Here is a 23,072-nt window from a genome sequence, read left to right as displayed (position 1 = left end):
TATGAGCAACTCTAAACTTTTCCTTCTGTCATACTTTTCCTTCAGCCTTGGTTTCAAGTAAATTGTATATAAATGGATTGCTTTAATGATTAGAGCACCAAAAATCAGTCAATAACTATCAGTTCTGTAACCCATGTAGCAGTCACGACCTTGCATGGCACAGCATTCCCCTGAGTCCCCTGACGTTAAAGACACTTGTACGTGAGGTTCTCCGCCCTGGTTTGGTTAGTACAGCTTGGGGAAGACCTGAGCGAAGGCATGCAGGCAATAACAGAGCTGTGAACGCTCTCTCATGGCTCCAAAATACGCTCCCAGTCTTCGAGCCCGGCTTCCACCTGTGGCTTTTCTACTGCAAGTGGCTTTTATTGTAATTTTTGCCTTTTGTGTGAAAATCGAGCACAATGGGAGGGAAAAGAATCAGAACTTCATTAATTCATATGCAAGTAAGTGGATCAAGGAGTAAATGCATGTGTAGAGTGTGTGTGTGTGTGCATTAGAACTTTAAAATATTTAAAAAATAATAAACAGTTCTGTTATCAATTCAGTGCATATTCTATATACCATTTCGTTTTCTTATTTTCAAGCAGATTTGTCTCTGCTGTGCTTATTTGTCATGTGAAACCTATCTAAGGTGTGCTGATATCATCTTCATTGCATAGATACTTAATATAAATGCAATATAGAGTGATTTACATTTATTTATGTCCACACATTCGGCGTAAAAGTGCGCTGTGCCGTTTGGGTGGGGATGGTACACACCACTGGCTTCGGGTGATAAGAGGAATCCAAAAAGCCAGGGCAAGACCTCCACCCCTTAATACACTGCTTGTGATGTCATTTGAGTTTGTAAGCATGGAGTAAAACAGTATTACGTGTGTAGAATTATAGAAATATCTAGAAGCAGTGTAATCGAATCGATTCTTGCACTCTTTCTGGTCTTGAATTGCTTTATCAGAATTCGGTTTCTGTGTAGAGTTGATATTGGACTTGTTTTGTTCCCTAAACTGAGCTGAAAAGGATTCTTTAATAATCATTCAGTCAATCAATCAATCATTAAAAAGAAAAAAGGGGAAAAGAGAAGCAGTATTGTGATATATATACACAAACAGTACATTAACCTTAGACAAGGTCGGTGAGACACAATTTCTTTTTAAATAATTGACCATTTTTACCTCAGAAATTCATCTTAAACTACAAAATACTTGTTATTCTTCTCTTCTCATCATATTACATCTAAACGTGTGTGTGTATGAATGAATATTATCATGATTTTTGCTCACTTCCCCTAATCCGTCATGCTGCAACTGAACGATCCAGTTCCCTTTAGTTTACTTAAACCATACAATACCTAAACATGGTACTATAAGTGTCCTAACTGTATGCCTTGAATGTTGCTAGCTATATCCTGGCACCAAATACTACCACTAGCTAGTACAACTCACATCATTAGTTTTGACACAACCCCTTACACACGTTTTTTGCTTCACTGTTCATTATAGTCTGTTTACTTTTTCACAGATTTCCAGGATATCCATGTGATGCTGTTTCTTGGTTTTGGATTCTTGGGTACGTTCCTGGTGCGCTATGCTTTCAGCAGCTCAGCGTTCAACCTGTTGGTTGCTGCCATGGCTGTGCAATGGGCCACCATCCTAAATGGCTTCCTGCTGTCTCATAGTTCAGACAGGGTGATCCGCATCCAGTTAAAAAGGTAATAAAATGGCTTCTCTTTGTGACAGAACTTATTCTTTTCCCATAACAGCCCACTCCCAAGTGTTTTGTTCCTTACAGGATTCACTTGTTGTTTTCTGTGAATATGGTTTCAACACTCATCACTTATTCCTCCTTCAGCCTGGTGGACGCTGAGCTGTGTGCGGCTTCGACTCTTGTGGCTATGGGAACCATCCACGGAAAAACCAACCCGGTCCAGCTACTGATCTTCGCTCTGATAGAGGTCACAGGATTTGTGCTAAACCAGTGGATCATACAAACCTTGTTCCAGGTGAGGCGATGAACATTCTGCTGTAGATACCGTAACTCAGGTTGGAGTTTTTAATATGAATGATACCTTAAAACTCCTATATGTGAACCTATTTTCTGTAACGCTGAACAAAAACAATTAAGACCGTTGTGTTAAAACACTGAATTGTAATTATGAATAATATCAGAATTCCACAATTCAGTAGTTCACTATAAGTCACTGGTACAATTCAGTATTGCTTGTTATTCAGTACTATAGTCAGTATTATAGCATTTGATTTTCATTTAAATTCTATAACTTAGTTATTCATTTTCTTCCAATTAAGATTCAGTACTATAAATCAGGGTTAGATTAGAATTCAATACCACAATTCCGTATTAGATTAGAATTGTGTGTGTTAATTCAGTATATGACGATTCAGTACTATGATTCACAATATCTATCTATCTATCTATCTATCTATCTATCTATCTATCTATCTATCTATCTATCTATCTATCTATCTGAATTGACCATAAATCAGTACTTGTTAATAATTCAGTCCTATAATTTAGTATCAAATTTCTCATATGCACTTTTTACAAATTTCATTAAATCTGCTTAATGGATGAAAAAACATGACCTTGTGCTTTATTTGTGACTATTTATTTATTTATTTATTTATTTATTTATTTATTTATTTATTTATTTATTATTAATCAAACTGTTTATACTGGAATTGTTGTTGTTCTTATTGACTGATGCTTTTTTCAATAATGAGCCACATTTTGACTTCTAAAGATTTCTGTAAACACCAAGGAGTCAGGAAGATTAAAATTAAGATATCTGACAGATTTATGTACAGAAGGCACACACTGTTGCTCTTTTATTAGCCAAGACAAGAGACACAATGGCTGTACAGCATGGTGCTCATCAACATCTTCGGCGCTCTCTTTGGCATGATGACATCGTGCCTGCTTTTCCGTAGCAAGATACAGCAGAAGTTCGAGAAAGAGAAGGTCAGCAGGAGGACTGGTCTCTTTGCCATGTTTGGTGAGTGAATACCACTTAATGCTTTCCTGCTTCATAATTATGCTTCACATCCTTTCATTTAATTAAAGACAATCTCTTCTATTTTTTTTTTTTGGTCCTTCTCTCTCAGGGACTTTGTTCCTGTGGATGTTCTGGCCCAGTTTGAACGCAGCACTGGAGCCGGACATCTCTGCGAAATCTAACACGTATCTGTCTCTGGCTGTCAGCGCCGTCACAGCGATGGCCGTGTCTGCGCTCTCCAGCTCTAAAGGCAAGATCAACCTGGTGAGTCAGTGTAAAGTGATCTTCTGCTGTGTTTGAGTTTCAGAATCAATTCGTCCCTCTGAACTGACAGTGGGGGAATTTTCTGAACATAAAGCATTCTGAGAAGCATTTCTCTAGCTTCTCTGCTTTTTCTAGGGTGTTTCTAGGGACTGAGAAAGGGTCTTATAATGGAAAGCATGTTTGTTAGTTCTTTATCCAGGAATTAGGAATTTGTAAATTAAGCACTAAATACACCAATCAGGTATAACATTATGACCACCTGCCTAAAATTGTGTCGGTCCCCTTTTTGCTGCCAAAACAGCCCTGGCCTGTCGAGGCATGTACTCCACTAGATCCCTAATGTTGTGCTCTGGTATCTGGCACCAAGATGTTCAGGATTTAAAGGCTACTTTTGATAGACACTGACCACTGCAGACCGGGAACACCCCACAAGAGCTGCAGTTTTGGAGATGCTCTGATCCAGTTGTCTAGCCATCACAGTTTGGCCCTTCGTCAAACTCAAAGCTCAAATCCTTACTCTTGCCCATTTTTCCTGCTTCTAACACATCAACTTTGAGGACGAAATGTTGACTTGCTGCCTGATATATCCCACCCACTAACAGGCGCCATGATGAGGAGATCATCAGTCTTATTCACTTCACCTGGCACTGGTCATAATGTTATGCCTGATCAGGTGTACATATATTCATGTTTTATATTCCAACATTTTACGATGGAATAAAGATGGACGCAGCTTCAGTGTATTATATACACGGTTATAGGATTATAGGGGCAGACTTAGTGACTTGGGGCCCTAAGCGATTCCAGGTATGGGAATCTCACGCATGTGCAGTACGATAGGAACGTTCCACTATTCATGAATCATGGGGGGGCCCCGTATTTGAAAAGATGTAATAATAGCAAGGTTAAAATCTTAATGATTATAGACAGACCATACAATATATGATAGAAAAGTAATAAATACTATATGATTTATATAGGCTTCTTGGTATTGGTCAGGGCCCCCTAATTCCCTGGGGCCTGGTTAAGTCCGCCCCTGAGGATTAGTCAGGACGCTGTTGGCTTTCTGTATGTAGAGTATTATGACTCTGTGTTTTGCTGCCTGTGAGCAGGGTGATGAGAAATTGATGGAGGGGGTGTGAGCCAGCTGCTGGGCAAACAATTCACACCTCTTTACAAAAAACATGGATACGGAGATAAAAGTCAAGCTAACAATATTTTTTGTCCCACATTCTATTACAAAAATGGACGAGAGTGGTGTGATGTGTGATTTGGCGTTAAGGTACACGTCCAGAGCTCCATGCTGGCCGGCGGTATCGCTGTCGGAGCCGTCGTGACCTCGTCCCCTGCTCCATGGATCGCCATGACGATCGGCTTTTGCGCTTCTCTCTTGTCAGCTCTGGGATTTCGATATATGAAGGTAGAATACGCAATCACGAGAACCTTCCACGAGACTGAAAACAATCACATTATGTTGGTCTTTGGTTTTTAAAGTCATATATATTTAACACAGTTTAATAATTTCCCCCCAAAAATATGATTAGAATTCAGTACTGTAACTATCATTCAGTTTTCTCACTATGATTCAGTAATTCAATTAAGACTATTGCTTCTATAATTCAGTATTGCTTGTTATTCAGTACTATAGTCAGTATTACTGAATCTGATTATAATTAAATTCTATAATTTAGTTCTTTGTTTTCCCCCCATTAAGATTCAGTACTCTGAATCAGAATTTGATTAGAATTCAGTACCACAGTTCAGTATTAGATTAGAATAGTGTGTGACAATTCAGTATATGATGATTCAGTATTATAATTCACTCGATTTTAATACCATCAGTACTTGATTGTAGTTCAGTATCTGATTAGAATTCAGTATTCATCCATCCATCCATCCATCCATTTTCTATACCAGCTTTATTCCTAATTAGGGTCACAGGGATCTGCTGGAGCCTATTCCAGCACACATTGGGTACACCCTGGACAGGTCACCAGTCCATCACAGGGCCACACATATAGACAGACAACCACACACACACTCACACTCACACTCACTAGAATTCAGTATTAACATTCATTATTCTGAATTCTGAATTATAAACAAGGACCTAGTTTAAATAAAAAAGTAATACTATCAATTAGTATTTGATTAGAATTCAGTACTCGATCACGACTATAATTCAGCTTATCTCTCATAGTTTCGGTTTGATTTAAGTGGTATTTATATTTCTCTCCCTCAGGACCACATGCTGTTTGCTTTCGATTGCCACGATACCCTGGGTGTCCTGTGTGCTCATGCAGTGCCGGGAATTCTGGGATGGTTTGCTCAACTCATCTTGCGACTTATGAGCATCAGCCACAGTACCATGTAAAACATTTTACCTTTCATAAAGACCACAAATAAATCATGACTTATTTAAACCGTAAATTGACCAGATTTAACAAATCATGCCCTAGCTCTACATCTGTAACATATGTATATATATACACTATATTGCCAAAAGTATTCGCTCACCCATCCAAATAATCCGAATCAGGTGTTCCAATCACTTCCATGGCCACAGGTGTATAAAATCAAGCACCTAGGCATGCAGACTGTTTTTACAAACATTTGTGAAAGAATGGGTCGCTCTCAGGAGCTCAGTGAATTCCAGCGTGGAACTGTGATAGGATGCCACCTGTGCAACAAATCCAGTCGTGAAATTTCCTCGCTCCTAAATATTCCACAGTCAACTGTCAGCTGTATTATAAGAACGTGGAAGTGTTTGGGAACGACAGCAACTCAGCCACGAAGTGGTAGGCCACGTAAACTGACGGAGCGGGGTCAGCGGATGCTGAGGCGCATAGTGCGAAGAGGTTGCCAACTTTCTGCAGAGTCACTACAGACCTCCAAACTTCATGTGGCCTTCAGATTAGCTCAAGAACAGTGCACAGAGAGCTTCATGGAATGGGTTTCCATGGCCGAGCAGCTGCATCCAAGCCATACATCACCAAGTGCAATGCAAAGCGTCGGATGCAGTGGTGTAAAGCACGCCGCCACTGGACTCTAGAGCAGTGGAGACGCGTTCTCTGGAGTGACGAATCACGGTTCTCCATCTGACAATCTGATGGACGAGTCTGGGTTTGGCGGTTGCCAGGAGAACGGTACTTGTCTGACTGCATTGTGCCAAGTGTAAAGTTTGGTGGAGGGGGGATTATGGTGTGGGGTTGTTTTTCAGGAGCTGGGCTTGGCCCCTTAGTTCCAGTGAAAGGAACTCTGAATGCTTCAGCATACCAAGACATTTTGGACAATTCCATGCTCCCAACTTTGTGGGAACAGTTTGGAGCTGGCCCCTTCCTCTTCCAACATGACTGTGCACCAGTGCACAAAGCAAGGTCCATAAAGACATGGATGACAGAGTCTGGTGTGGACGAACTTGACTGGCCTGCACAGAGTCCTGACCTCAACCCGATAGAACACCTTTGGGATGAATTAGAGTGGAGACTGAGAGCCAGGCCTTCTCGTTCAACATCAGTGTGTGACCTCACAAATGCGCTTCTGGAAGAATGGTCAAAAATTCCCATAAACACACTCCTAAACTTTGTGGACAGCCTTCCCAGAAGAGTTGAAGCTGTTATAGCTGCAAAGGGTGGACCGACGTCATATTGAACCATATGGATTAGGAATGGGATGTCACTTAAGTTCATGTGCGAGTCAAGGCAGGTGAGCGAATACTTTTGGCAATATAGTGTATATATATATATATATATATATATATATATATATATAAATATTCTAGTCAATGTATATTAACATATGGATTATGTATTTTCTTTTTACTTCTCAGTGCCTTCCAGTTTGTGTTGCATTACGTCTGTATTTTGCTCATCACAGTCTTTGTGAGTCTGGTTATGGGTACTATCACAGGTCAGTTTTTTATTTTACTGTTATTATGTACAGTATGTCTACATTCTAATACTAATAATACCAATAACATTGTAACCTGGTGATAAGAATGGTTTGAGAATCTGTTTATTTTATTAATCTGCTTTAATTAACCTAATAAACTAAGAATAAACAAAAATGAAACAATTCGAGGCTTGAGCCAAAAAACAAAATAACTTACTATTTTTTATAGAAATCTCCTCATCATGGCACCTGTTAGTGGGTGGGATATATTAGGCTGCAAGTCAACATTTTGTCCTCAAAGTTGATGTGTTAGAAGCAGGAAAAATGGACAAGTGTAAGGATTTGAGCGAGTTTGACGAAATTGTGATCGCAGATATACCACTGGATCAGAGCATCTCCAAAACTGCAGCTTTTGTGGGGTCTGCAGTGGTCAGTATCTATCAAAAGTGATCACAGTGGTGAACCGGAGACAGGGTCATGGGCGGTTGATGGACATGGGGAGCGAAGGTTGGCCCGTGTGATCCGATCCAACAGACAAGCTATTGTTGCTGAAATTACTGAAGAAGTTAATGCTGGTTCTGATAGAAAGGGGTCAGAATACACAGTGCATCACAGGTTGTTGTGTATGGGGTTGCATAGCCACAGACCAGTCAGGGTGACCATGCTGACCCCTGTGCACTGCCGAAAGCTCCAACAATGGGCAAGTGAGCATGAGAACTGGACCATGGAGTAATGGAATTGAACAACATTTGCGTCACTTACTTGAGGAACACAGCACCAGGTTGCACTATGGGAAGAAGGCAAACAGATGAAGGAAGTGTCATGCTTTGGGCAATGTTCTTCTAGGAATCCTTGAGATCCATGTGGATGTTACTTTGACATGTACCACCTACCTAAGCATTGTTGCAGACCATCTACACCCTTTCATGGAAACGCTATTCCCTGATGGCTGTGGCCTCTTTCAGCAGGATAATGAGCCTGGCCACAAAGCAGAAATGATTCAGGAATGGTTTGATGACCACAACGACCAGTTTGAGGTGTTGACTCCGCCTCCAAATTCCCCAGATCTCAATCCAATCCAGCATCTGTGGGATGTGCTGGACAAACAAGTCCCATCCATGGAAGCCCCACAGTTCTTGCATGTAAAATTTCTGATATGAACCCTCTGTTTAATCTATTTTACACATTATGTAGAATTCTGGACAATTTTCTTAATATATATTTTCCCTCTTTTTTAACTACAATTTACAGGAATCCTTTTGAAATGCAGCTTGTGGAAACCTCAGAGAGACAATAAGCGCTATGATGACCAGGCCTACTGGGAGGTGTGTAGACCCAGTAAAAGCATGACGCTCTCACTTGGGTCCTGTTTTATTCCACGTTTCATTTTTAAAAAATTCCGAATCAATATCAATACTTTTGTCTTTCTGCAGTTCCCACATCTGCTGGAGGACAAGTGAGGCCAATGTCCAAGACCATAAGGGAAAATCTAAGGACTTGTGTATGTGTTTTCTGTGTATGGTTTATCTTTGGGGGTTTGATAAGGGTCAAAAATAAACATAAGGTCATACTCAGGAAGATGAATAGGCATTCAGATAAGGCTAACTCATTAAAAATAGCTTTTCATTGTGGTTTATATGTTATAGAAGGTTTATATGTTTATATAAAGTTAGCGAGAATTTGGGAAGATTTTCAAGTCAGTGTTATAAACCTTTTATGCCATGAATTTTAAAAATGGCAGAGAATTATTTAATTATAATAAAAATAAATAAATAAATAATAATAATTGTTCTTCTTTTTCTTCTTCTTCTTCTTATTAAATCATATGTACTGCAGGCTGCAAATATGGCACTTCACAATTTATTTTATTTTTATTTAAATCTATTTATTTAATAGATTTTACTGAATTTCTTTTAGGCAGATGATTATTCCACATGCTTTGATTTCCAAACTCATCCAGCCTGTGTCTCATTACTGTTAAGAGTTAACATTTTAACACAAATGTTAAAACAAATGAAGAATCGGGGAGCTACACACTACTAGGCGTTTAGTCACATATTTTTGTTGCATGTTAATAAATAATAAATAATAAATAATGTACTAGCTGTTATCTGTTTGGGATTTTTCATAAAAATTGTTTTCCTCCCTCAAGAGCTCTATCCGAACTTTTTCCACTGTCCTGTAGTTTTATTTCTACTACTAATAATAACTATACACCTGATCAGGCATAACATTATGACCAGTGCCAGGTGACGTGAATAAGACTGATGATCTCCTCATCATGGCACCTGTTAGTGGGTGGGATATATTAGGCAGCAAGTCAACATTTTCTCCTCAAAGTTGATGTGTTAGAAGCAGGAAAAATGGACCAGCGTAAGGATTTGAGCGAGATTGACGAAGGGCCAAATTGTGATGGCTAGACCACTGGATCAGAGCATCTCCAAAACTGCAGCTCCTGTGGGGTGTTCCCGGTCTGCAGTGGTCAGTGTCTATCAAAAGTATCCTTTAAGTCCTGTAAGTATCCCATGGAGACCCAACCTAACAAATTACAGGACTTAAAGGATCTGCTGCTAACATCTTGGTGCCAGATACCACAGCACACCTTCAGGGATCTAATGGAGTCCATGCCTCGATGGATCAGGGCTGTTTTGGCAGCAAAAGGGGGACCAACACAATATTAGCCAGGTGGTCATAATGTTATGCCTGGTCGGTGTATATATTTTTAATATGTAATAAACACTTGTCTTCATGGAAACACTCATCACAAAAATTATTTTGCTTTTCAACAATTTTTCATCATATGGACGATTAGGCCAGTTTTGTTTAGATATTTGTTCGAAGAAGAGAAGCGTGAAGGAAAATATATTCCAAATAAATAAATCATTAAAAAATAATAATAAGCAACGTGAGGGATTTTCTGTCATTTTATTTGTTTTGACAAATACAGTTGCAAAAAAAACAACAAAACAAAACCAAAAAAACCCCAAAAACAAATCTGTTAAACGAAATGAGAGTTTACATTTCTCTCTGGCGTTTTCGTTTAACAAACCTGACAGGCTGCGTGATTTTTTTTTTTTTTTTATATATATATTTTTTATTATTATTTATGTTTTTCTATTATGTTTTTTTGTGCTTGCATTTCTGACGTATTCGCCGTACGGCAGCCGTGTTACATAAATACAGTGCAAACGTAAAGCGTACGAAATGGGTACGTGATATGGAACGGCGGAAAAGTATTCGCCAAGCTGTTTAGAGCGTGTATTTGCATTTATTTTTTAAAAAGATGAGAAAATGGCGGAATATTTAATGAGAGGCTTGCGATTTAAAAAACAGAAAAACAAAAAACGGATGAACGAAAAATAGAAAATAAAACAAAATCAGAGGGCTTTCAAAACGTTTCCTTGCATCGAATTCGCTTTTTACAGTGCAGTTTTTCGATGAAGCTGGTTTGCGTTTGAATCCCATTAACGCACACACTCCAGACGTCCATAAGCATGTTAGGAAGCATAACATTAACACATAAGGGTCCCACTCGCAGGTAAACTACTGCTGATAATATCCCAGTGACACAGTAAATACGACTCCCATACATTGGGGTAAATACATGTGGTGGTCTGGGAAAAGGTAAAGAAAAAGAAAAATCAGGGAGGACATTATTAAAATAAAGACGTTTAATAGACGAGGGAAGAGATGGCGACGAGGCTCGTGTCTAAATCCTGGGAGTTTTTACCTTTTTAACTCAAACTGATTCATTTCATTTATCTAAGGATTGCATTTCTCGTTTTTCCCTGACAGTAGTGTATGAATGTAGAAGTAGGCGGGGCATCTTCCTCTTCTAGCTTGTATAAAATATCTGATGAAGGGTTTTCCCAGACCACCACACGCTCCGAGGGTTAGGGAACGACTAGAGCTAAAAAAAAACAGTGCAAGGTGAATAACAGGAGTGCAACAAAAACAAACAAACACCTTCGCTATGTCAGTTTTCCCTCTGTCTCTCTCTCTATTTTCCTTTTTTATGGATCCAAAATAAAAAATAAAAAATTAAAAAAAAAGACATCCAGTGCGAATTCTGAGGCGTCAGACTTTGTGGTTTGTACAACAGCGACGCAGGAAAGGGCTGCTCATGAATCGGGGGAAATGGTGAGGAAATGATAGAGGAAAAAAGAGAAATAGTACAGAGGGTGATGGATGGTCAGAGAGGGCTTTTCACTGCCACAAGTCCTCTGTGCGTCCAAACTTGAACACCAGACCCCTATGATAACAAGAAGAAGAAGAAAACACACATACAAAGCTTAATGCAGAAATATTACCATATACATAAATACACTATAAATGTTGTCGTGTGTCCTATAATAAGAAACTAGTGAAGAATTAAAGGAAGGTTTCAAGAGATTACAGGGCAACAAAAACACATTTCTGAGTAAAATGATTTGGTTTTCAATAACAACGAAGTTAAATGCATTTCTATATGATCATGCAAATAGTAGCGACGTCAGGTTTCTCTGTTTTCACTCCATACCCAAAGAAGATGAAGGCGTTCTGGAAGAAAACCGCGATCCCAGGATACACTGCTGCCTTTGCTGTTCACCGAAATGACAAGATAAAAAAGCTTCACAATGATGGTAAAGTCACATAGTGTCACATTTTATTGTCTGCTCGAGAGAAACGGATCATCTATTTCCATGACATTTAATATATTACACTACAGTGCTGTCTCACTGAAGCAGACCAAAAGAGCGATTCAATTTAAAAGAGACAGGACGCACGAACCAGGCACGACGAAACCTCCGAAGAGAATCCACATGGAAGCGATGAGAGAGCCGAAGGCCAGCATGAAGCCGATGAAGAGCCACACTCTCGCACCTGAAATCATCAGGGATGATGAACACCTACGCAACACGCAACTGCCATGTGCCGCTATTACACTCACATGAAGCGTCACACAGGTTTATATGAACACTCTTGTTTCTATAGTAACAGAGGCTTAAAGTGCCAGACACTAATAACAATAATAACTAATAACAGCCAGTACATTCTCAGGATGGAGGATTGTGCACTTTTTTCTTGTTAATGTAGGGAGAGAGAGAGAGAGAGAGAGAGAGAGACAGAGAGAACAAAGCGATGGCGACTACACTATATTGCCAAATGTTTTGGGACACCCCTCCAAATCATTGAGTTCAGGTGTGGTTTTTCAGGGGTTGGGCTCGGCCCCTTAGATCCAGTGAAAGGAACTCTTAATGCTTCAGCTTCATACCAAGACATTTTGGACAATTTCATACTTTGTGGGAACAGTTTGGGGATGACCCCTTCCTGTTCCAACATGACCAGTAACTGACCTGCACAGAGTCCTGACCTCAACCCCATAGAACACCTTTGGGATGAATTAGAGCGGAGACCGATTCGATTCGACTGAATTCAATGATTTAGAGAAGTGTCCCAAAACTTTTGGCAATATAGTGCATCCTGTGATTTCTGCCTTACTGAATCAAACTAAAAAAAGTTTACTTTTCCCACAAAACAATTATAATGTTAGAGAAAGATTTAACCGACCAACAACCAAAAAAACAACATGATTAAGGTTGCTGGGTTTTTCAGGAAGACAGAATCCACTCTAGTTTCAGTCTAATCCTTTAAATATACATGTTGGGTCATAATACCATCACTAGACTTTAAGACATGTCAAATATTTTACGGTTCTATGTGAGAGTACGGATGGGACAATGATAAATAATCATGAATAGACCAGATCACTGTGTGTGCTTTGAAATGTACTAGATTAGATTAGAAGGTTTAATTAAACAGTAATAATAATTTTAAAAGCATAGAATTGCATTTCTACAGCCCTGAAGGCTCAGTGTTATACGCGATACACACCCCAACCTCACGTAATCTCAGCTGACACTCTTCTTACTTCATACACACTTTCTCTGTAAATCAAGCTAGACCGGTTTGTCTGCTCACGGTCAGGATATTTATAATCACCACGTTGAGTATACACTGTAGTGCCAAAAGCTTTGGGACACCCGTCCAAATCATTGACGTCAAGTGTTGTTTTTCAGGGGTTGGCTCGGCCTCTTAGTTCCAGTGAAAGGAACTCTTACCAAGACATTTTGGACAATTTCATCCTCCATGCTTTGTGGGAACAGTTTAGGGATGACCCCTTCCTGTTCCAATGTGCCTGCACACCAGTGCACAAAGCAAGGTCCATAAAAACATGGATAAGGGAATCTGGTGTGACCTCAACCTGATGGAACATCAGGTTCAATTCAACCCTTTGGGATGAATTAGAGCGGAAACTGTGAGTCAGGCCTTCTCGTCCAGCATCAGTGCCTGACCTCACAAATGCGCTACTAGTGGAATTCCCATAAACACACTCCTAAACCTCGTGGAAATCCTTCCCAGGAGAGTTGAAGCTGTTATAGCTGCAAAGGGGCGGGGTCAACTCCATATTGCATTCATGTGCATGTAAAGGCCGACATCCTGAAACTTTTGGCAATATAGTGTTAAAGTTAGGGATAATACACCTGCTTAAGTGTTAGACACACACCTGTCTGTCCCATGCAGCCTTCGCTGTAGCTGTCACCTCTCACCTGGCCGTTTGACACCGCGTTGATCCTGCATGAGACATAAACACAGAAATCATCACCGATCTGTCTGGGCTGCGTCGTGTTAACGTGAACGTGTAAACTGCACATCTTACATGAGGAACGCTATAGTGGCGATGACTCCACAGGTATGGTACGCGTGGTGAAAGTCCTCCTCTTTGGGGTACATTATGGCGGCGTCGATTATGATCCACCATCCTGTGAAGAACTGAGCAGAAAAACACGACAGAGGTGCATGTTATGAAGAGCTACAAGGAACTAGCTGGACACAATGTCATTATTACATCATCATACTGCCCAGCAGTACTAGATAGACCATGAGATAACGGTTTGCTCACTGAGACACATGCAGAAAACATCTGTCATGGGGGGAAAAATGCTGCATTTAGCATCTCACATGATGATCATGTACTGCTTTTAACTGGTGTAAAAGTAACCTCATACCAGTAACGTGTACATAAAATATTTTACACCAAATTAAGGCTAAAATTGCTTTTAAAAAAAAGCTATTACACAAAGGTATAATGTGGAAGGAATCTGCAAGGACAGCTACTTCGGAGGCACGTGTTCACCGTTAAGTCGTCATTTTGACTTTTTTCCGTAAAGAGCTTAGAGATAATAGAGATTATTTTCTTTCGGATCACACAAGCGGTAGTATACACTAGCATTACATTGTTGTGCCAAGTAACACACAAGTGTCATATACTGGTGATGTGGCGACAGCTGTAATCATATTCAATTTCCGGATATTTTGATCATCGTTTGTCTTGTGAGCAGGCGACTGGTTCTTCAAACTGACTGACCACAAAAAAAATACCATCTGTCCAGGATCAAACACACAGTGAGACGGATCTGCTTTATTGATTCTGGACAGGATAATACAAATGTACACTGATCAGGCATAACATTATGACCACTGAGAGGTGAAGTGAATAAGACTGATGATCTCCTCATCATGGCACCTGTTAATGGGTGGGATATATCAGGCAGCAGGTCAACATTTTGTCCTCAAAGTTGATGTGTTAGAAGCAGGAAAAATGGACAAGATGTTGTGATGGAGGATAGACGACCGGATCAGAGCATCTCCAAAACTCTTGTGGGGTGTTCCCGGTCTGCAGTGGTCAGTATCTATCAATCAGTATCTAGTGAACCGGCGACAGGGTCATGGACCGGCCAAGACTCACTGATGCACGTGGGGAGCGAAGGCTGGCCCGTGTGATCCGATCCAACAGATGAGCTACTGTTGCTCAAATTGCTGAAGTTGTTAATGCTGGTTCTGATAGAAAGGTGTCAGAATACACAGTGCAGGACGGGTCAGCAAAAGGGGGACCAACACCAATATTAGGCAGGTGGTCATAACATTATGCCTGATCGGTGTAGGTGGTCATGATCTAAATGTTAGACTTCAGCCACAGGAGATGATTCACCTACCAATACTCCAGCCGCTATTGAGGCAATGGTGTTTCTTTTCTCTCCCCAGTCGATGTTGCATTCACAATCCCCACATCTGATACCATCCAGGAATCCTGACATCTTTCTGAACACACACACACACACACACACAAACAAGGACATTAATTTCTGCATTTATATTTATAACAACTTAAACATACAGAGTATTATATGCTTTAACAACAAATCTCTGCACTCATTTACATCAACATCTGCTTATGTCATTTATTTGAACACTCATAGCGCGTACGTAAACACTCCCGGAAATAAAAACAGTACATTTAATAGGCTGCATCCCAAATCATTCCTCACTCCCTACATTAGTGCACTACATGACGTGCAGATTAACCCCAAGGTAGTTCACTAGAGGTCGAGAAAGGGAGTAATTTGGGAAGTAAATAGACGGAATTCTGTACTGACAACCACACCAAAACCATGAATAGTTATATGTTAACTATGTTCAGATGATAATCTTTATTTTTAACATTTAAACCCATGTGGAGAAAAACAAAGTTAGCTGTCGTTGCGCAGTTTAACTTACACACCTTTGTACATAAAGCTAACCAGGAAAGGCTACAATTAGCCAGCTAGTTTTTGAGCTGGAACAAAGAAAATGATAAACAAAGCTAAATATAAAAATGCGGATTAACACCAGATGTGTTGTATTAACGCTGTTACGTTACAATAGTGCTAAATTTCATGTCATCTATCTGAGAATAGCTGGCGAAAAAATAAGCATTTAGCCAGCCGTCTAGGGCCGAATCTCAAATCGTTTCATCCTCCCTATTTACGCACACTCATTTGTGGGTGGAAATAACGCGTTCTGCCAGCCTACCTAGTGCACTAGGTGTCAATACGAGGCGTAGCCACCAGACTACTTAGCTAGCGCTGTATTGTTTGGGTTAAGAATCGCTCCATCATCCTTTAACACTAAACAGACGGGTGGTTCCTTATCAAAATTTATATTCCTATATATCTGTATAAAAATATCGTTGTATACGGGATTTAAACGTGTAAAAGTCCTCACCTTACGATGTTGTTTTCGCCTGTAGTCCACTACCGAACAATTCTTTCTCTTTCCTTAGAGGCTCAGTAGTGCGCATGCGCAGACAGGGCGCCAGTTTGGCCTTGCGGTACAATGACTCGATCAATACACATCAAAAACACGAATTTATTAGATTTACTGTATATTACATTTATATTATATATCATTATGGTTTATAATGTAAAAGAAACCTGTAAAAACTGGTATTATCGAAGCTATTGAGATTCTGACTTAATTCCAAAGGTTTGTGCACACCTGACCATCACACCCGCATGTGCGTGTTGAATATCCCTTTTCAGATCTCATCCCCCCATTTGCTGTTATAATGACCTTTGCCTTTCTGGAAAGGTTTTAGTGTTAGTGAAGTCAGGCACTTATATTGGTTGAAGAGATTGGGTTCCGTACCAGGATGGCCGAGTGGTTAAGGCGTTGGACTTAAGATCCAATGGACGTATGTCCTCGTGGGTTCGAACCCCACTCCTGGTAAGTGCTTTGGTAGCTCAAGCGGTTGTTGACCAAAAGATTAGTGTTCAGTGCTGCCGCTGTCAGGCTCCTGAGCAAGGCCTCCAACCCTGGTGCTGCCCCCCTGTGAAGTAATGTAAATGTGACACAAGACTATTCTTCCACATGTACCTTAATGGACCTATTTTTGTGCACAGGAACAGGTTTCAACATGACCTTAATTCCAGTGAAGGGAAGATTGGAGTTCAAGCCCTAAGCACCGCCAAGCTGCCAGCGAGGGCACTGCATCATGGCTGACCCTGGGCTCTGACCCCAACCCCCAAGGATGTGCAGTAATGTATTTGTGACAAATAAAGACAACTTGTGTGCTTCAGATTTTCTAGTAACCGTTTGAGGAAAAGGGCCTACATTTGGGTGAAATGGGCTAACCATAACCCAAGGCTCTGGACCTCATTGACCGGAAGATTGGGGTTCAAGCCCTAAGCACCACCAAGCTGCCAGCAAGGGTGCTGCATCATGGCTGACCCTGTGCTCTGACCCCACCCCCCCAAGGATGTGCAGTAATGTATATGTGAACTTGTGTGCTTCAGATTTTCTAATAACAGTTTGACAAAGACCTTGATATGGGTGTAATGGTAAGGTGTCCACATACTTTTGATCAAATAGTGCACTTCCACATGGTAGCCCATATGCTTCCTACACTTTTTTTTTAATGTAATTTGACAGTGATAAGAGGATAGACTCGGATACATTCACAATAATTTTGGTGTAAGCCATTTAAGCCCTTTAGCACCACCATTAGGTCACATTTGGACCTTAGGTTACAATAATAACACAAATGTCCAGTCAGGCAGGAAGGGAAACATCTGATGTGCGAGAGCTCTCTTATTACACATTATTATCCATTTAGCACCGCACATTAAAACTCATGAATTGATTGTAAGTCAAAATAAACAAAGAAATATCTTCATAACAATTCAACCAACATTAATTCAGTAGAACAGAAAAGAAATTCATAATCATTGTTTTTGTCCATTCTTTAATGAGAAAACATTTTATTTTGACTTTATTTGTACATGAAATACAAGACAAATGAAATGTTATAAAAACCCCACTCAAATAGTGTTCTGCATATTCATGACATATGGAAATAAAAAAAAATGTTAAACTAATGCTTTCAGGAAGGAAAACAGTGGGTTACTGGTATGGATGTGCATTCACAGTTCTACAGGAGACATTTATCTCATATTTATGTTCACTTTCTATATAAGATGGATATTATGGTCTCTGTTATAAACAAAAAAAATTAACATTGAGAGCTATACTAAATGGATATAGAAAAAAAAAACAATGGATATACAAAAAAAGTCTTTTAGATGAAACCCTGGTCAGTGCTACGCTTGAGAGTTTAATTATATGCTCTTATATCACTCCAAGCAGCTGCAGAGCAACAGACAGGGACAGGATGATGACACCGAAGAGGCCGATGTAGCCGTACGCCCCGTTCAGTCTCTTGGCTGGGTCTGTAAGGAAAGGAGAGAGAAAAAGGTGAGATAACGTGCCTTTTTCATGATTTGTTTGTTACTCATCCCATCCTAGTCATAGCTGCACCCTCATTAGGACTTTTAGATCTTTTAGGCGGTACAAAAAGTCTGGAAGCTCATACACTAATCAGTACTAAGGTTACTGTCAGACTTTCTGTGCATGTTCTCTTCATGGCTTCATAGGTTTCCTCAGGGATGCCCAGTTTCCTCCCAACACTACTGTGGAAATAGTACGTCTAATCCAGGATGTATAGACCCCTTTTTCTGTTAGCACACATTGTGAAATTTTTTGTGGGCAGAGCTAGAAAGACTTCCCTGCTCACTTTACGAGCGGTAGTTATCAAGTTTTGTTAGTTTGTTTTCAAACAATGACCGGTCAAAATCCGAATTTATCTGACTATGTTAGGTCACTCACTGTCCAGGACCACGAATGTTATTTGGAAAAAATTAACTTTAACGGACGAAACCAGACCCTGTGATGGACAGGTGACCTGTCCAGGGTGTACCCCTGCCTTTCGCCCAATGTGCGCTGGGATAGGCTCTAGCAGGCACCCGTGACTCTAATTAGGAATAAAGCGGGTATAGACAATGGCTGGACGGAACCAGATTGGCCGACCTGTACACGTTTACTCAGCGCATGGACAATCTGACAGGATGACCTTCGGTTCAGTGACCTGACATCTACACCTATCTGATAGAAAAACCGAGCGCTTCTGGCAACTGTAGTCTTTTGGTTAGTCTCCGGTCTTTAGCTACCTTACATGCTAAAATGTTAGCACTACATGAGAAATCATTTAACTTGTTCCCTAATTTATGAGGAGGTGGGCATGCATAAGAAATATTTAGACACGTAACCAAGCCATTAACCATACCAACGAAAAACAACAGTTCCTTTAACCTTATCTGATATGAAGCGTACACTGCAAACATTTTTTGATGATAGTTTCCGTCCAGTCCGCTCGTTTTATTGCCTTTAACTACAGCTGTTGTGGGTTTTTTGTCTGGCAGTGGCAGCAGGTATGCAATAAAACTTCAAACTGGAGCCTGTACTCCATCCATCCTGTCACCCAATAACACAACAAGATGACATTTGCACTCCTTGTGTAGACGACTATGTACTGACTACAGAACTGACGTGACACTGACCGGCGGTGATTGAAGACAAGACTAATTGTTGAGAACCGATCAAATCAGACCTTCTCTCAGTGACTGAGAGCATCAGTCACATGGACAGATGGTATTGTTGCAAGATAGATAGATAGATAGATAGATAGATAGATAGATAGATAGATAGATAGATAGATAGATAGATAGATAGATAGATAGATAGATAGATAGATAGATAGATAGATAGATAGATAGATAGATAGATAGATAGATTAGTGCACTAAGTAACAGAACAAAGACTTACTGCCAGTGTAGTAACCCCAGGCATAGGAGAACCTGCTGGTCACCCAGATAACTCCCAGAACAGAGGCTGCCGTCTAAAGAGACAAAAGTGAGAGAGAGAGAGATATTGCCAAATGAATTTCCAGCACCTTACAAACAGGAAGTTGGGTGCTTTTCTTTGCGTGCCATTATTGCAGATTTGTGCAAGATCTCTAATCTGCTTCCTTCCTCTAGACTCGGCCTGCTCCCGTTGATTGTCAGCATATGTTCTGTCCATATTAAGTGTACATATTAATCATTTCTTTTATAGTTTTGCTTTTCTCTGGGGTAATAAACTTCCCTGTTTCCCAACCTTTCTAATGTCACACCTTGAATCTGCCCTGTCAGAGCATATCAACTGCCGTCATAAAAACTTTACTACCAGGGAAACATCATGACGAAACGTTCTTATCTTGAAACAGATATCACACACAGAGTTTAGAGATATAAATCAAATGCAGTGAAATATTGTACAGCTTTTTACATTAGAGATACAAACCACACATTACAGGAAAAGCCATTCACTCGTGCCGGGACTCGGATGTTTACCTCCACGGGGGACGCTCCTTTGTGAGGACAGGAAAAAAAGAAAAGAAAACAAGGACACAAAGAGTTGACTACTCACGGGATACACGATTGCAGCGATGGTCTGGAAAACCAGCCACTGTGGATAAACCTCCAGTGTGTTCTGGTGAGCTCTCTGGATGCAGTTGAACATGTCGTCCTTAGTGCTGTACATGGTGGGGTACTGAAAACACAAAATCAACGCCACGTACAATTGACTCCAGCATCACAGCATCTTTACTCACAATCAAATAAAATACACATAACACATAAGCACACAATGTGGAAATCAGCAGTCTGTTAATAATGCATCTCTGATACATCTGTACAGTATGAGTGTACAGGTATTCAGGAAGCATGCTGGTCACATGACCGTATTCCTTCATGGACAGCCCGCACCATAACCGGGTGTCGCTCCAGACCACAACATTAAACCTCTGTTCTCTTCGATAACCATGCAGGAATGGTTAATGTAGATCTCATTTATATGTTTTTTCTCCAATTCGGAGACCTAGCTACACAAATATGAGCTTGTTTTGATCGCCATTGTAGACAAGGTCGACTTGGAACTTTCCAATATCCGAGTACGCTGACAAATAAACATCAAATCAATCAACTATTTCTGAATGTATTTTCTTAAATCTAATTGCATAAATTGTCTAAAACCTACACTGTATCGGTTCACTCTCTCTCTATTCACCCAACACTCTTTATTATGTTTTTTTTTGCAGATTTTGTTCACACACACATTATATATAAAACGAATTTGGTTTCGTTTACTGTCTTTATAGTCAAAGACCACCAGTATTATCCGAACTGTAACCAGTACTAGTAATCTTTATGAATTTATGAACAGTACAGTACAGTAATAATCATTATGGAGCCGGTGGTTGCTCAAGTGGTTAAGGCTCTGGGTCGTTAACCAGAAGATCAGGGTTCGAGCCACAGCAGCGCCAAGCTGCCACCGTTGGGCCCTTGAGCAAGGCCCCCAACCCTCCCTGCTCCATCATGACTGACCCTGCGCTTTGACCCCAACCCTCCAAGGATGGGATATGCGAAGAAAGCTTCGCTGTGCAGTAATGGACATGTGACAAATAAAGGTAACTTAACAACCAGAAATAGCCATATTAACTAGTAATAAGCAGTTAAACCGGTTTGACGTCGCGATGTTACACAATCTCGTTCAACCTTCCCGCCAAATTCAGGGGCGCGCGCGGGCGTGAATTTTAATTACTTACATTAATTAATTATTCAAGTGGCACGTTCCTGATAATGACACAGAAGGATTGAACTGTAGAACAGCGATCGTAAGGGGTTTGTTAATGAGTCGTAGCAGCCCTTTATTTTACTATTTTAGAATTGTTTACTAATTTATAATAGTTTTTTTATGCTAATGAGCTCGGTTCGAATTGGCAGGTAAACAAACGGCGCTTGCTATTGTGGCACGCGCTCGTTTCGGCGCGAGCAAAATTTGCAGCACTTTTTAAAGAAATAATAATAATAAAGGGTGCAGACATTTTTTTAAATAAAATTGCACGACATGTTGGGAAGCCGAGTTCACTCCGAGTTTACCTTCACGTCATACTTCTTCCTTGCACGTCCAACGTTAACGCCGAGGTAAGTCAACATGACCCAGCTGTAGAAGTAAGTCAAAATCACGTAGCCGAAGTTGGCAGGGAGCAGGTCTAGGATCTCCATCGTTAAGCGCTGCAGGTTAAAACCTTTTCTCCGTGACTAACTCGGTGCCAGACGACTAGTCTTATTTAACAGGCAACTAAAGTGCACAGTCACGGTGCTGTAAGCGATTTATATCTGTACAAAGGGGGAACGGGTGCGCGACTGCCTGCGGAATCTCGCGAGAAAACGCGAGGTGTCGTTTGGGGACGGAATCGGTTCTTTTACTCCCCACGCTGCCTAAGTAAGGAGTCGACTCCTTGTTTGGTGAGTTGAGCCCAATCACCTGATTCACTGGAAAGAGCCGAATCACAAGGACATCTGGGGCCAAAGTTCCAACGTGCTATCTCAGTGAGGGCTTTATTGTGTACTTAGAAAGCATGCACGTTTATCAGATTCTTTGCATAGCAGCACACGAAAACATAGCCCTAATCCTGGAGTACCATTGTGTTTCCTGTTTCCAACACACCTGATTCAACCAAACAAAGATGTATCTGTTGTGTTAGAGCAGAGAAAATCGCTAAAAGGTGCACGACAGGTGTTAATCCAGGATATGGGTTGATTACATGTACACTGCCAGAAACACGGGTCACTCTGGTATTTGGTCATTTACAAAATGATCAGTATAGGCTACCTTAAAAAAACCATAACTTGTAAGATGTACGAAAACATTTATACTATATTTTTTATACATTTATTCTCCCCAGAGATTACATCACCACACACACACACATATACACATACACACACACACAGGCTCGTTTGGGTATTTTATCAGGAGAGCACCTGCCCTAAAGGTGCACTTTGTACATGTGAAATTGCTACATGCATCATCAGCTTGATTGTTCTTAGCCTCACAATTGTTTTTATCCCAGTGTAATGAACAATAAATACACCTGGCTAACACTGATTGGCCAATTTTATCTCAAACACATACAATATACATGTAGGTTCACTCTGTTACTATGAACACGATGCTCACGAGCTTTCAGTGGTGCACAGGGGTCAGCACGAGCACCCTGACTCGTTTGCGGCTATGCGGCATCATATGCAACAAACTACGTTGCACTGTATATTCTGACACCAGAACCAGCATTAACTTCTTCAGCAATTTTGAGCGACAGTAGCTCGTC

At 40.5% G+C, this 23,072-nt stretch overlaps 3 protein-coding genes and 1 non-coding gene across 5 annotated transcripts; 2 read left to right on the top strand and 2 right to left on the bottom strand.

Annotated features, from left to right (window-relative positions):
* The first annotated feature begins 202 nt into the window (after positions 1-202).
* rhd (Rh blood group, D antigen) lies at positions 203-9,030 on the top strand. 2 transcript variants are annotated; one of them, XM_058386434.1, is made up of 10 exons: positions 205-443; positions 1,519-1,708; positions 1,849-1,999; positions 2,851-3,010; positions 3,120-3,274; positions 4,557-4,694; positions 5,517-5,644; positions 7,104-7,183; positions 8,417-8,490; positions 8,599-9,019. In XM_058386434.1, the coding sequence occupies exons 1-10, from the start codon at positions 293-295 to the stop codon at positions 8,623-8,625; spliced, it is 1,254 nt and encodes a 417-aa protein (XP_058242417.1). In that variant the 5' UTR covers positions 205-292; the 3' UTR covers positions 8,626-9,019. The 2 variants fall into 2 exon arrangements, with proteins under 2 accessions (XP_058242418.1, XP_058242417.1); XM_058386435.1 differs by lacking the exon at positions 7,104-7,183 and having other exon boundaries at positions 203-443; positions 8,599-9,030.
* Positions 9,031-10,071: 1,041 nt separating this feature from the next.
* Positions 10,072-16,367, bottom strand: tmem50a (transmembrane protein 50A). The gene is made up of 7 exons (XM_058386442.1): positions 16,250-16,367; positions 15,202-15,307; positions 13,866-13,978; positions 13,713-13,780; positions 11,936-12,028; positions 11,685-11,745; positions 10,072-11,417 (listed from the first exon to the last, which is right to left on the bottom strand). Exons 2-7 carry the CDS (start codon positions 15,301-15,303, stop codon positions 11,372-11,374), a joined length of 483 nt encoding a protein of 160 aa, XP_058242425.1. The 5' UTR covers positions 15,304-15,307; positions 16,250-16,367; the 3' UTR covers positions 10,072-11,371.
* Positions 16,368-16,670: 303 nt separating this feature from the next.
* trnal-uaa (transfer RNA leucine (anticodon UAA)) lies at positions 16,671-16,753 on the top strand. Its single transcript has one exon. It is a non-coding gene; the product is annotated as a tRNA-Leu (tRNA).
* Positions 16,754-17,751: 998 nt separating this feature from the next.
* mgst3b (microsomal glutathione S-transferase 3b) lies at positions 17,752-22,103 on the bottom strand. Its single transcript, XM_058386443.1, has 4 exons — positions 21,838-22,103; positions 20,327-20,449; positions 19,685-19,757; positions 17,752-18,252 (listed from the first exon to the last, which is right to left on the bottom strand). The coding sequence occupies exons 1-4, from the start codon at positions 21,961-21,963 to the stop codon at positions 18,152-18,154; spliced, it is 423 nt and encodes a 140-aa protein (XP_058242426.1). The 5' UTR covers positions 21,964-22,103; the 3' UTR covers positions 17,752-18,151.
* Positions 22,104-23,072: the final 969 nt, after the last annotated feature.

This window comes from Hemibagrus wyckioides, linkage group LG03 (genome assembly GCF_019097595.1).
Source record: "Hemibagrus wyckioides isolate EC202008001 linkage group LG03, SWU_Hwy_1.0, whole genome shotgun sequence".
Lineage (NCBI taxonomy): Eukaryota > Metazoa > Chordata > Actinopteri > Siluriformes > Bagridae > Hemibagrus > Hemibagrus wyckioides.
The sequence above is the reverse complement of the archived record's forward strand: the minus strand, read 5'-3'. Positions and strand labels throughout refer to the sequence as shown.